The 14005-nt window shown below is 40.1% G+C and overlaps 1 protein-coding gene across 2 annotated transcripts in view; it reads left to right on the top strand.

Moving 5' to 3' along the window:
- The window catches only part of SH3PXD2B (SH3 and PX domains 2B), a 248122-nt gene that overhangs the window by 88615 nt on the left and 145502 nt on the right, over nt 1-14005 (top strand). For both annotated transcript variants that reach the window (XM_073651312.1, XM_073651313.1), the window contains exon 3: nt 3699-3774. In XM_073651312.1, coding sequence (XP_073507413.1) covers nt 3699-3774 — 76 coding nt within the window. The remainder of the gene's footprint in view (nt 1-3698; nt 3775-14005) is intronic.

Raw genomic sequence — 14005 nt, 5'->3', positions numbered from 1 at the left:
TTAAAGGGTTAGCTCAGCACCTGTGTCTCACCAATTCTGGGGATAAGCTTCTGCAGGACACTGGTATGATGAGCACAACCCCTAGAGGAGGATACAGGTGCTGACCCATCACTGCCATCATCTGTACTCCTAATGAGTACATTCACTGCAGCTAAAGGCTGGCAAGTAAACTGAGTTTGGGAGCCATTTATTTAAAGGAATGAAGACAAATTCTGTAATAAAGTGGTTTAAAAATTGTATAACTTTCCATGCTGGACAAGATTATTAAAAAATGTGAAAGTTTAGTCACTCTTTAAAAAGTTTTATGAATGGAGTAATTTATTGATGTGGAGGCTTCCCTGTTTCTTAATAGTTTGTAAGGCAGACTTTTTATGGTAAGACTCATGAAAATAGCAGGCTTTACACATTTTGCGTGTATCCGTTGTAAACCTCATTCAAGAACATGTTTGGTATAGCAGAGCCATCTTTGCCCCAGATGTTGCTCCACCTTCATTATGATGAAGTTCAGGACCTTGTCTGTGGTTATGAAGTCTGGTTTCTTTTCAGAATTGAAGGGGAAAATCTTGGACATCTGAGAGAGGCAATGTTCAGCAAACAGAAAGTCTTAATATCTTTTGGGAAGCAGACTTGCTGATTAAGACTATATTTTACACAGCCAGTAATAGTGATACTTTGTCAGATGGAGAGATCTGGCACAGATGTGTAAGAAGTTCGCCTTTACAGTTTCCTAATTTACTGTACTCTGAGTACAGTAGATTAGGATCTGCTTATTCTATTTTTTATTTATTTCTCTTTTATTCTCTCAACTCTGAGCACCGTGTGGTTATAATTTTTGGGATGTCATCAACAAAACAGCTGTTATCCGTTCAGGAAAAGCGGGACTTTGTGTTTCTGCATCTTTCAGAATGTGGTCCACCCACTCTTAATACAAACCAACTGTCGTAGTGGTTAGTACAGGGTTTTGCTCTGTTGCTTTTGGAGTAGACTAACACATTGGCAGCTGCTCACTGCTTATACATTTCAAATGGCTGAGCTTAGCAATCTCTCTGATGATTCATTGAAATTGTGATGTGGCAAGCACTCATTTATTCTAAATTTACTGGGGAGGCCTTTTCAGAACATTCTTAGTGTACTCCTTGGTTTCTGCTTACAAGATATCCTATAAACTCATTAAGTTAAATGAAATGTATCTTCATTCCTAAATTTACCTTTTTGCTAAATGTAAAATGTTATGCGTGACAGAAAACTAACACTGCACATCACACTAAAAACACCATTCACACCATCAAACATGGTGGCTACATCATGCTCTGGGGATGCTTTTCTTCAGCAGGCACAGGGAAGCTGATCAGAGTGGATGGGAAGATGGATGGAGCTAAATACAGGGCAAATCTGGAGGAAAATCTGTTAGTGGCTGCAAAAGACTTGAGATTTTGGCATAGTTTCACCTTCCAGTGGGTGTAACGTGAAAAAATGTGAAAAGGTTAACAGGGTATGAATACTTTTTCAAGGCACTATATCTTGTAACTGCTAGGACATTTTTATATGCCTTAGTATATTTTTATTTTATATATATTTCATTGGATAAATGCAACCAGAAATAACCACAGAACAATGTACATACTCACACTTTGTGTTACTTCTCATCACTTATCTAGATATTGCTCCACGAGAGTTAGGGCAATTTTCTCTATGATTTGAATGACCGTTATGGATTGTAGCTGCATTATTTAATCCACTGGATCTGTCAGGTTCATTCACAAGTGGCATTTCCGATGTGTTTCAGTTGTTATTTTTATTATTATCCTGCCATTTTTTACTGTATTTCTTTTGTGAAATAGTTTCAAATTATATATATATATATATATATATATATATATATATATATATATACAGTACAGACCAAAAGTTTGGACACACCTCATTTAAAGATTTTTCTGTATTTTCATGACTTTGAAAATTGTACATTCACACTGAAGGCATCAAAACTATGAATTAACACATGTGGAATTATATACTTAACAAAAAAGTGTGAAACAACTGAAAATATGTCTTATATTCTAGGTTCTTCAAAGTAGCCACCTTTTGCTTTGATGACTGCTTTGCACACTCTTGGCATTCTCTTGATGAGCTTCAAGAGGTAGTCACCGGAAATGGTTTTCACTTCACAGGTGTGCCCTGTCATGTTTAATAAGTGGGATTTCTTGCCTTATAAATGGGGTTGGGACCATCAGTTGTGTTGTGCAGAAGTCTGATGGATACACAGCTGATAGTCCTACTGAATAGACTGTTAGAATTTGTATTATGGCATGAAAAAAGCAGCTAAGTAAAGAAAAACGAGTGGCCATCATTACTTTAAGAAATGAAGGTCAGTCAGTCTGAAAAATTGGGAAAACTTTGAAAGTGTCCCCAAGTGCAGTTGCAAAAACCATAAAGTGCTACAAAGAAACTGGCTCACATGAGGACCGCCCCAGGAAAGGAAGACCAAGAGTCACCTCTGCTTCTGAGGATAAGTTTATCCGAGTCACCAGCCTCAGAAATCGCAGGTTAACAGCAGCTCAGATTAGAGACCAGGTCAATGCCATACAGAGTTCTAGCAGCAGACACATCTCTTCAACAACTGTTAAGAGGAGACTTTGTGCAGCAGGCCTTCATGGTAATATAGCTGCTAGGAAACCACTGCTGGGGACAGGCAACAAGCAGAAGAGACTTGTTTGGGCTAAAGAACACAAGAAATGGACATTAGACCAGTGGAAATCTGTGCTTTGCTCTGATGAGTCCAAATTTGAGATCTTTAGTTCAACCACCGTGTCTTTGTGCGACGCAGAAAAGGTGAACGGATGGACTGTACATGCCTGGTTCCCACCGTGAAGCATGGAGGAGGAGGTGTGATGGTGTGGGGGTGCTTTGCTGGTGACACTGTTGGGGATTTATTCAAAATTGAAGGCATACTGAACCAGCATGGCTACCACAGCATCTTGCAGCGGCATGCTATTCCATCCGGTTTGCGTTTAGTTGGACCATCATTTATTTTTCAACAGGACAATGACCCCAAACACACCTCCAGGCTGTGTAAGGGCTATTTGACCAAGAAGGAGAGTGATGGGGTGCTACGCCAGATGACCTGGCCTCCACAGTCACCAGACCTGAACCCAATCAAGATGGTTTGGGGTGAGCTGGACCGCAGAGTGAAGGCAAAAGGGCCAGCAAGTGCTAAACAGCTCTGGAAACTCCTTCAAGATTGTTGGAAGACCATTTCCGGTGACTACCTCTTGAAGCTCATCAAGAGAATGCCAAGAGTGTGCAAAGCAGTCATCAAAGCAAAACGTGGCTACTTTGAAGAACCTAGAATATTGTACACACATATATATATATATATATATATATATATATATATATATTTTATGGTAAAGAATTCTTCTACGACTGGCAAGACTTTGATGTTTTTTAACTTTATGTGTAGAAATTATAATATGATACTCAGGTGAATTGTCTGTTTCGCTTAGTTTCTTACATATTATTTGATCCAATTTTCTCTTTTCAGAGGTGAAAGAAAATGTATGTAGCACAATATTCTTTTGACATCTTGTGTTTAATAAGTTTAGGTTACGTTTAATGAATTAGACTTTTATCCATAATAAGTGTGTCTTGTCCTTTACCATACAATACAATTAATTAATGAATTAATTCTGTTTCAGATGCAAATATTGGACAAGTTTCCAGTGGAAGGAGGGCAGAAGGATCCAAAACAAAGGATTATCCCATTCTTACCAGGTTTGTGCTACTTTACCCATACCGCTGGTGTGGATGTAGTATCTGCAATTTCTTACATAATGGATATGCATTGATAATCCATTTTCTTCAGTCAGTTATGCTGCTGTAAAATGTATACATTGTATATAACGTTTTTTATTATCATTGTCAAATGTATAGGTTACTTGTAATGAACATTACATTCTGTATTTACATTCCCTGTATCGGCATCTATATGAGGTGTAATTGCTTACCAATACTTATCGTGAGACACACTTTTGATGCGCTGCTACACCTGCACACATGCGCATCATGGTCCCTGTGTGCCTGCCGGCTCTTGGCAGCTTGCTGTACTGCCTGACATCTGATCACTTCCTGGTCCTGATGTCATTCGGCACATAATGCCGCCGAGCATCCTGGTTGCCGTGGTGCTGCATGCGTCACTTCCTGGTGGACGCTGAGCATAACTGGGAGATGCCGCTGGGTGCCATAGTCACCCCATCGCGGCCCGCGTTAGTTCTGGCTGAGGCGGTGTCATCATTATTCCGCGACGTTCTTTACCACTATTGGCCAGTGCCTTCTTTTTAAACTTCTTTCCCCCGCCACTTCACTGCCCCTTGAGAAAGATTTGTGCCTAAACGCGCATCGGGGTTGATGCACACAGATTGGAGGCTCGTCAGTGGCTGGCACTTGTCCCCAGGTAATCAAGATCACTTTACAATGGATTTAGCTATATGTGTCATTGTCGGCTTGTAAGTGCATATGTCAATTGTGACTTGTTGTCCTGGAGTCCACTGCATATTTATTTATGCATAAGAAGTATTATTGCTCATATAAATGATTTGATATATCTTTACACTACATACATGAGCACTCCTACTTGATGTGTATTTTTTCACATTTTATCCGTTTTGTACATTTCCCTAGCATTTCCCCACTTGCTTGTATCATTTTTATTAATAAATGTTTCTAATGATTGTCTGTTCAGGCCCCCCAGCATTCCCCCTTCTATATTGTACAGGACGATTTGTCTCTATTGATAGTCCTATGATTTGCAGTGAGCCGTAATACGGATAACATTTACATAAATTATTGTTCTTTAAGCTACTCCTATGACTTTATGACACCTCCACAGCTCCCTATATACAGTATCTAGAGAAAAAGCAGCAGCACTGGCAATTTGAAAGATGGAATGCACAACTATTGACTTAATCCAGCAGTCGCCAACAATAAACAAATATGGAGCATGAGGCAACACATCCAGCAAATTTTAATGTTTTATAAACCCTATATATAGTAAGTATAAAGATAGAGAAAAATGTCCGGGTAGAAATGATCATAGATGAATACAACATCATTGCCCGAATATAGACCAATATATATTTTTGTATAGGATCACTGAAGTAAAGTAAATATAGAACAAACTAGAGAAAAAAACTTTGAATAAGGATCCACAAAATTATCGAAATAAAGACAAATTTTATTAATACATAATCAGATATCAAAAAAGGAAAGGGAATGAATCCATGATTACAGGGAACAGGAATCGAATAAAATGACACAAAAGACATGTTACAAATTGACAGGGCCACGAACCAGGAACATTGGTATCAAAAAGTGCAAGTGCTTTGGGGGACTGCAGGGGCTATAGGTAAATAGCCATCATTGTTGAAATGAATGTATACACATATATCACCTTCATATACATACATAGGTAGTAATATGAGTAGCCATCATTATTCCACTGAATGTATATACATATATCACTTTTATCACACCTATGTAAGCAATAGCAGGTATATAAAAAAAGTACTACTTTTGAATCCCCCAAAGTGCATATGCGCAGTAAAACATAATGAACTACCAAAGGAGAAGCAAATATATAATGTTCGTCAGGGGGTGACGAAGGCAGTTGTGCTGAAACGCGCGTCGGGGTGAGCGCGAGCAAGGAACACTATACATTCAGGAGTAAGTGATCATGCGATATACATGACGGTTTATAAATTTATTATATGTTTGCTTCTCCTTTGGTAGTTCATTATGTTTTACTGCGCATATGCACTTTGGGGGATTCAAAAGTAGTACTTTTTTGATATACCTGCTATTGCTTGCATAGGTGTGATAAAAGTGATATATGTATATACATTCAGTGGAATAATGATGGCTACTCATATTACTACCTATGTATGTATATGAAGGTGATATATGTGTATACATTCATTTCAACAATGATGACTATTTACCTATAGCCCCTGCAGTCCCCCAAAGCGCTTGCACTTTTTGATACCAATGTTCCTGGTTCGTGCCCCTGTCAATTTGTAATATGTCTTTTGTGTCATTTTATTCGATTCCTGTTCCCTGTAATCATGGATTCATTCCCTTTCCTTTTTTGATATCTGATTATGTATTAATAAAATTTGTCTTTATTTCAATAATTTTGTGGATCCTTATTCGAAGTTTTTTTCTCTAGTTTGTTCTATATATAGTAAGGTAGCCCCCACAGCTCCATATACACACTATGAGGCCCACACAGCCTTTACAAGTAATGACTGACAAAATAAGAATACACAAAAACAACTCTGTCAGGGAGATATTAATGTCAGGGAGATATTAAGAGAATATTAGCCATTTCTCCCAAGCCCCTCTTCACCCCTCCCTTATCCCCCTTTGTCACAAGACAAGAGCTAGCAATCGACCATTTGTCAGTACAAGAGCTGTCTCCATGTAAATCTCAGCACAAACGCTGGCAGCCAAGAGGTATTACCAAAACCAATTAAAATGCGAGCAGCTTTCTCCCTGGCAGAAGCAGGGGACAATTAGACGCAGACTTGCGACAATTCACAGATAACTATTGAAATTTCATTCCCAGGGCATCAAAGGAAATTTAATAGAGATTCCCAGTCTGGCCGGCCACGAGACGAAATGTAGAATAACTGAAGTTCCATAATTCTGACACTAATGGGACCCATATTTTTAGGAACAGGGTCAGCTAGGAAACGATAGGAATATTTTTCTGTCGCTGTAAACCCCTCCGTGGAGCTGTAGTGCAAAAGCACCAGAATAACGGATCGAAACTGCGCCATGTGTGGTCTCTAAATGAAGGTAAAATCATAACGGAAAAGATGGCGTCATTTGCGGGCTTCTGCGATCACCGAGCGATAAGTTATCCCAAAAAACAGGTTTTTAATACAAACATGAAGGGTGGAGCCCGAGCCCACATGATGTCATCACAGGGGTATCTGGGCCGATCTTCCCCTTCGGCATAAGAGAGCCAACGGAAGATTGATCAATGTTCTTTGCCGGGGGGTATAGATACTATAAACAACGGATCGCGTTTGATAACACTCAAATCAAATTGGGGAGCCCCTCCTCCACCTATGCTGATTCGTCCCTGCGATCTGTATAGAGTAAGTTTCTTCTTTAATCCTTATTATTTTATGTAACTGCTTATGTATTGTAAATGTCTCCTTCATAAAATCCTTGTATATATTTTTCCTAAACACTGCCTCCCTTTTGGATTAAATATAAAATTTAATAGTTCTGTTTCTTTTGTGCTGTAATCCTTCCCTCCCCCGAAGCCATACTCTACCAGAACGCAGGGGTCCGGCCAGGCCTGTATTATATTTCAAACTCGGCCGGTGGTGGCAGCGAATAATATTAATAATTGGGCTGTCGTGAAGCTGACAGTGACCGTACGGAGGGTGTAAACACATATTCCACGCGTTGGAATCCAGAGGTGTGACGCCATACCCTCAATGGTCGCTTGCCGATACCTACAATCATGGCCAAAAGTTTTGAGAATGACACCAAAATTATATTTTCACATGATCTGCTGGCCTCTGGTTTTTATTAGTGTTTGTCTGATGTTTATATCACATACAGAAATATAATTGCAATCATATTATGAGTACCAATAGGTTATATTGACAGTTAGAATAAGTTAATGCAGCAAGTCAATATTTGCAGTGTTGCCCCTTCTTCTTCAAGACCTCTGTAATTCTCCCTGGCATGCTCTCAATCAACTTTTGGACCAAATCCTGACTGATAGCAGTCCATTCTTGCATAATCAAAGCTTGCATTTTGCCAGAATTTGTTGATTTTTGTTTGTCCACCCGTCTCTTGATGATTGACCACAAGTTCTCAATGGGATTAAGATCTGGGGAGTTTCCAGGCCATGGACCCAAAATCTCTATGTTTTGTTCCATGAGCCATTTAGTTATCACCTTTGCTTTATGGCAAGGTGCTCCATCATGCTGGAAAAGGCATTGTTGGGTGCCAAACTGCTCTTGGACGGTTTGGAGAAGTTGCTCTTGGAGGACATTCTGGTACCATTCTTTATTCATGGCTGTGCTTTTAGGCAAGACTGTGAGTGAGCCGATTCCCTTGGCTGAGAAGCAACCCCACACATGAATGGTTTTAGGATGCTTTACAGTTGGCATGAGACAAGACTGGTGGTAGCGCTCACCTCTTCTTCTCCGAATAAGCTGTTTTCTAGATGTCCCAAACAATCGAAAAGGGGATTCATCAGAGAAAATGATTTTGCCCCAGTCCTCAGCAGTCCACTCCCTGTACCTTTTGCAGGATATCAGTCGGTCCCTGATGTTTTTTTCTGGAGAGAAGTGGCTTCTTTGCTGCCCTCCTTGAAACCAGCCCTTGCTCAAAGAGTCTCCGCCTCACAGTGCGTGCAGAAGCACTCACACCAGCCTGCTGCCATTCCTGAGCAAGCTCGGCACTGCTGGTAGTCCGATCCCGCAGCTGAAACAGTTTTAAGATACGGTCCTGGCGCTTGCTGGTCTTTCTTGGGCGCCCTGGAGCCTTTTTGACAACAATGGAAGCTCTCTCCTTGAAGTTCTTGATGATGCGATAGATTGTTGACTGAGGTGCAATCTTTGTAGCTGCGATACTCTTCCCTGTTAGGCCATTTTTGTGCAGTGCAATGATGGCTGCACGTGTTTCTTTAGAGATAACCATGGTTAACTGAAGAGAAACAATGATACCAAGAACCAGCCTCCTTTTAAAGTGTCCAGTGATGTCATTCTTACTTAATCATGACTGATTGCCAGCCCTGTCCTCATCAACACCCACACCTGTGTTAATGGATCAGTCACTAAAACGATGTTAGCTGCTCCTTTTAAGGCAGGACTGCAATGATGTTGAAATATGTTTTGGGGGTTAAAGTTCATTTTCTGGGCAAATATTGACTTTGCAAGTACAGTAATTGCTGTTAAGCTGATCACTCTTTGACATTCAGGAGTATATGCAAATTGCCATTACAAAAAATGAAGCAGTAAACTTTGGAAAAATTACTATTTGTCTCATTCTCAATACTTTTGGCCATGACTGTACATAGGGAGTAGTGGGGACCGTGTGCTCGCGGATCCCTGACGAAATCCCTGACAGAGTGACGACAATGGTGAGATATTGTGTGATCTCCCCGGTGTCGCCTCTGTGGATTACATGACAAACTCACTTAGCCGTATTTCCCTGGCGTGTTGCTCTGGTCTGTGCAATGTGTGGTTGAGCCTCAGATGCACAGGCTGAATTAACGAAGGAGATAATTATCGGCCCTCTCCTACACCATTATATTCAATGGTATCTGAATTCAGACGCCGGTTGGGGGTGGCTCTGGCACCAGTTCCCACCAAATTTGGGATTCCATAGTGGCTATGAGGGCTGTCACTATGAGCGCCCCTGAAGGCGAGGCCTGGGTTTTTACTCCTTTCCATTGTAAATGTACTGCATGGGGTTAAAGCTCCTGCTCTTGCAATCTAGCAAGAGCAGGTCTGGTTCTTAGCTATCAAATTCACCAGATACCCTGTGGAGAAGATATAAACAGTTTATTACCACTTCTGTTTGCTTCTTTGCCAGATAAATAGCACTCAGTGAACGCTATGCAGCACACAGAAACATCGGCATTGCCGATCCTTCTGTAGGACCTATTGATCATGATCATACGATTGCCAGGTCTCTGTCAGCATAGCACAGCTGCTAGGTCCTAGCAGATCCAGATCAGCTTTTCCAGTGAAACTTGGCACAGCAGGGAGCTGTTTTGCACTATAACTGGGGCTACAATGGATGGTTTCAGTGGGAAAAATTTAACAATAATAAAAAAAATGTTCTTTTATGATCTCTTGGGGAACAAATTATGTAAAAAATAAAAATATATGTAAAACATCTGTAATAATAAAAAAGTGCCTATGACAAAAATATATATAGATTTTTGTTTTAATATACAGTCATGGCCGAAAGTTTTGGCACCCTTGTAATTGCTCCAGAAAAGGATGTATTTCTCCCAGAAAATTTTTGCAATTACACATGTTTTGATATACATATGTTTATTTTCTTTGTGAAAGGATTGAAACAACTCAAAAAAAGCCGAAGAAAAAAGGGCAAATTTGACATAATTTCGCACAAAACCCCAAAAATGGTCCGGACAAAATTCTTGGCACCTTTCCAAAATTGTGGGTAAACAATTTTGTTTCAAGCATGTGATGCTCGTTGAAACTGATCCGTGGCAAGTAAAAGGTGTGGGCAATATGAAAACACACCTGAAGCCAGATAAAAAGGGGAAAAGTTGACTCAATCTTTGCATTGTGTGTCTGTGTGTGCCACACTTACCATGGAGAACAGAAAGGGCAGAAGAGAACTGTCTGAGGACTTCCGAACCAAAATTGTTGAAAAATATCAACAATCTTAAGGTTACAGGTCCATCTCCAGAGATCTTGATGTTCCTTTGTCCACTGTGCGCAGCATAATCAAGACGTTTACAACCCATGGCACTGTATCTAATCTCCCTGTATGTGGACAGCAGAGAAAAAATGCTGAAAGGTTGCAAGTTAGGATAGTCCGGATGGTGGAAAAGCAGCCCCAATCAAGTTCCAAGGAAATTCAAGCAGGCTCAGGTTCCATTAGTGTCAGCTCGAACTATCCATGGACATATGAATTAAATGAAACGCTGCAGCAGGAGACCCGGTAGGACCCTACTGCTGACACAAAGACATAAAAAATCTAGACTGCAGTTTGTCAAAATGTATGTGAGTGAGTAAGCCAAAATCCTTCTGGGAAAGCCTCTTGTGGACAGATGAGACCAAGACAGAGTTTTTTGATAAAGCACATCATTCTAATGTTAACCGAAAAAGGAATGAGACTTACAAAGAAAAGAGCACAGTACATACAGTCAAATATGGTGGAAGTTCAAAGATGTTTTGGGGTTGTTTTGCTGCTTCTGGCATTGAGTGCCTTGACTGTGTGCAAGTCATCATGAAAGATGAAAGGATTACCAAAGGATTTTGGGTCACAATGTAATGCCCAGTGTCAGAAATCTGGGTTTGCTTCCTAGGTCATGGGTCTTCCAGCAAGACAATGACCCCAAAAATAGTTCAAGAACCACCCAGAAATGGATGGAAACAAAGCGCTGGAGAGTTCTGAAGTGGCTAGCAGTGGGTCCTCATCGAAATCCCATTGAACACTTGTGTGGAGATCTTAAAATTGCTCTTGGGAGAAGGCACCCTTCAAATATGAGAGACCTGGAGCAGTTTTCTAAAGAAGAGTGGTCCAAAATTCCAGTTACAGTTGTAAGAAGCGGTTGATGGTTATAAGAAGCGATTGATTGCAGTTATTTATTCCAAAGGGTGTGCAACCAAATATTAAATTGAAGATGCCAACAATTTTGTCCAGCCCATTTTTGGGCTTTAATGTGAAATTATGTCCAATTTGCCTTTTTTTTCTCTGTGTTTATGTTGTTCCAATACACACAAAGAAAATAAACATGTGTATAACAAAACATGTTGCAGTAATTTTCTGGGAGTAATACGGTACTTCATTTTCTGAAACAATTTCAAGGGTTCCAACACTTTCTGCCATGACTGTATATAAAATACAGTTTATTACATACTTATAACAAAAAAATCCTGAACATGTTAGGTATTTACATGACCATAATAACCTGGAGAGTTCATTCAACAAAATACTTGGTGTGAAACATGAGCAGTAAAAAATGTGAATAAGGATCTGACAGGTCAAATTTTGGACTTCTTATCCTTTCTTTCTTGGCGGCATAAGAGTTGCCAGAAGAGTCTAGAAGCGACTCTCTTATAGAGAACATAGGAGCGATTGGCAGATTGAGCACTCCTGTGTATGGAAGAGTTGGGAGACATGGCTGCCGGCGGAACCATCGTTCTGCCAATAGCTGACTGTTGTGTATGGAACTCCTTGGAAATCAATGAATCCAAGTCCTGTGTTGCAATTATATTGTATGGTCTTAAAATGTTTTTTCCATAGTACTTAAATCTTCATTACTTCTTGACCTAATAGAGAACTGAATAATGGAGGAGCAGATGCACTTATTAAATTCTGGTTTCCTTAGAGCCCTCTAATAGACATCTGCTTCTAACAAAGTGAATACAATGGAGAGTGTAATGTAAGATGACTACGAATAATATAATTGTACTATGTAGCATATTTTACCTTATCATGTACCTTCACCTGCCTTTTACCAAGAATCATAGGTAATATTAGGGAATTAGATTACCCCTTCTAAAAAGAAAGCCACCTATATTCACCACAGGTCAAACTGCCTTAAGGAGATATCCTACATTCTACACTTATCCTTGAAGTCCCAGAGGTTAGGTCTAGAGATGAGCGTTGTTCTACTCGAACTGTTCGCCAATCTCAAATTCGAGCTGTTTTGGGCGGTGTTCGAGCCGTTCGACGAACACGAACAATTTGAGAAAAATTCGGCTGTTCGAGGTTATGTTCGATAACTGTTCGTGCACCAAAATCATAACTGGATTTTTTCTCAGTAATGCTGAAAATTAATGTTAATACGCAGTTTGAGTGTACAGCGGGGTGGGGGGAGGGGCAGGGGATGGATCTCTGCAGGAACAATGAAGATCTCCATTTTTTTTTCTCTTTCCCGCATTTGCAGTGGGGAGATGCAGTCTTTCAGCCTATCAGCAGCGCACACACGGAGCGAAGTGCTTTTTTTCACACAAGCAAGGGCATGTGTCATTGGCAGTGTATGTCACATGTCCTTGCCCTATAAGACCAAGCCATTTTCCGCGTCGCCACCATTTTCTCACTGCTGCAGCTGCGTGTTAGACGGCACCGCTGTTGCTGTGTGCGCTATACCTTGTTAATTTCAAGCCAATTTTCGCACAAATCTACAGATAGCTTGGGAGTAGGGAATAGTTGTGATTGCAGTCCTTTTAAGGACTAGGTTACAGCATTTCCTACGACTTTTATCAGGCAGGTCTGTGCTCTTAAATAGATAGATTGTGGGAGTAAAGACTAATTGTAATTGGAGTCCTTTTCAGGACTAGGTTACATCAGTTCCTATCAGTTTTTGCCAGGCAGGTCTGTGCCAGTGCTGTGCAAGTTTTTTTCACAGCATTTGGCTGAATCTAGCAAAGCTAATCCTTTTTGGCCTATTGCAGAGTGTGTTAGTCAGTGGAGTAGCCTATCTGTGTTGCAAGATATACCACCTGTGTATAGAATACCAATTTTTTTACTGCACCTAGTGAAGTAAAATCTTTTGGGCATAGCATCATTCTATTAGTCCATCTATACTGACCTCCATCAGGTTGCAAACTGAATATATTTTTTTCTGCATCTACCTCTGAAAAAATATTGGGCTTCTAGCTGTGTGTGGGACTTGTTGTATTAGTCCATCTATACTGACCTCCATCAGGTTGCAAACTGAATATATTTTTTTCTGCATCTACCTCTGAAAAAATATTGGGCTTCTAGCTGTGTGTGGGACTTGTTCTATTAATCCATCTATACAGACCTCCATCAGGTTGCAAACTGAATATATTTTTTTCTGCATCTACCTCTGAAAAAATATTGGGCTTCTAGCTGTGTGTGGGACTTGTTCTATTAATCCATCTATACAGACCTCCATCAGGTTGCAAACTGAATATATTTTTTTCTGCATCTACCTCTGAAAAAATATTGGGCTTCTAGCTGTGTGTGGGACTTGTTCTATTAATCCATCTATACAGACCTCCATCAGGTTGCAAACTGAATATATTTTTTTCTGCATCTACCTCTGAAAAAATATTGGGCTTCTAGCTGTGTGTGGGACTTGTTGTATTAGTCCATCTATACTGACCTCCATCAGGTTGCAAACTGAATATATTTTTTTCTGCATCTACCTCTGAAAAAATATTGGGCTTCTAGCTGTGTGTGGGACTTGTTGTATTAGTCCATCTATACTGACCTCCATCAGGTTGCAAACTGAATATATTTTTTT

The sequence above is a fragment of the Phyllobates terribilis genome, unplaced genomic scaffold, assembly GCF_046119375.1.
Source record: "Phyllobates terribilis strain yellow unplaced genomic scaffold, ASM4611937v1 Scaffold_11__3_contigs__length_659146591, whole genome shotgun sequence".
Classification (NCBI taxonomy): domain Eukaryota; kingdom Metazoa; phylum Chordata; class Amphibia; order Anura; family Dendrobatidae; genus Phyllobates; species Phyllobates terribilis.
The sequence above is the reverse complement of the archived record's forward strand: the minus strand, read 5'-3'. Positions and strand labels throughout refer to the sequence as shown.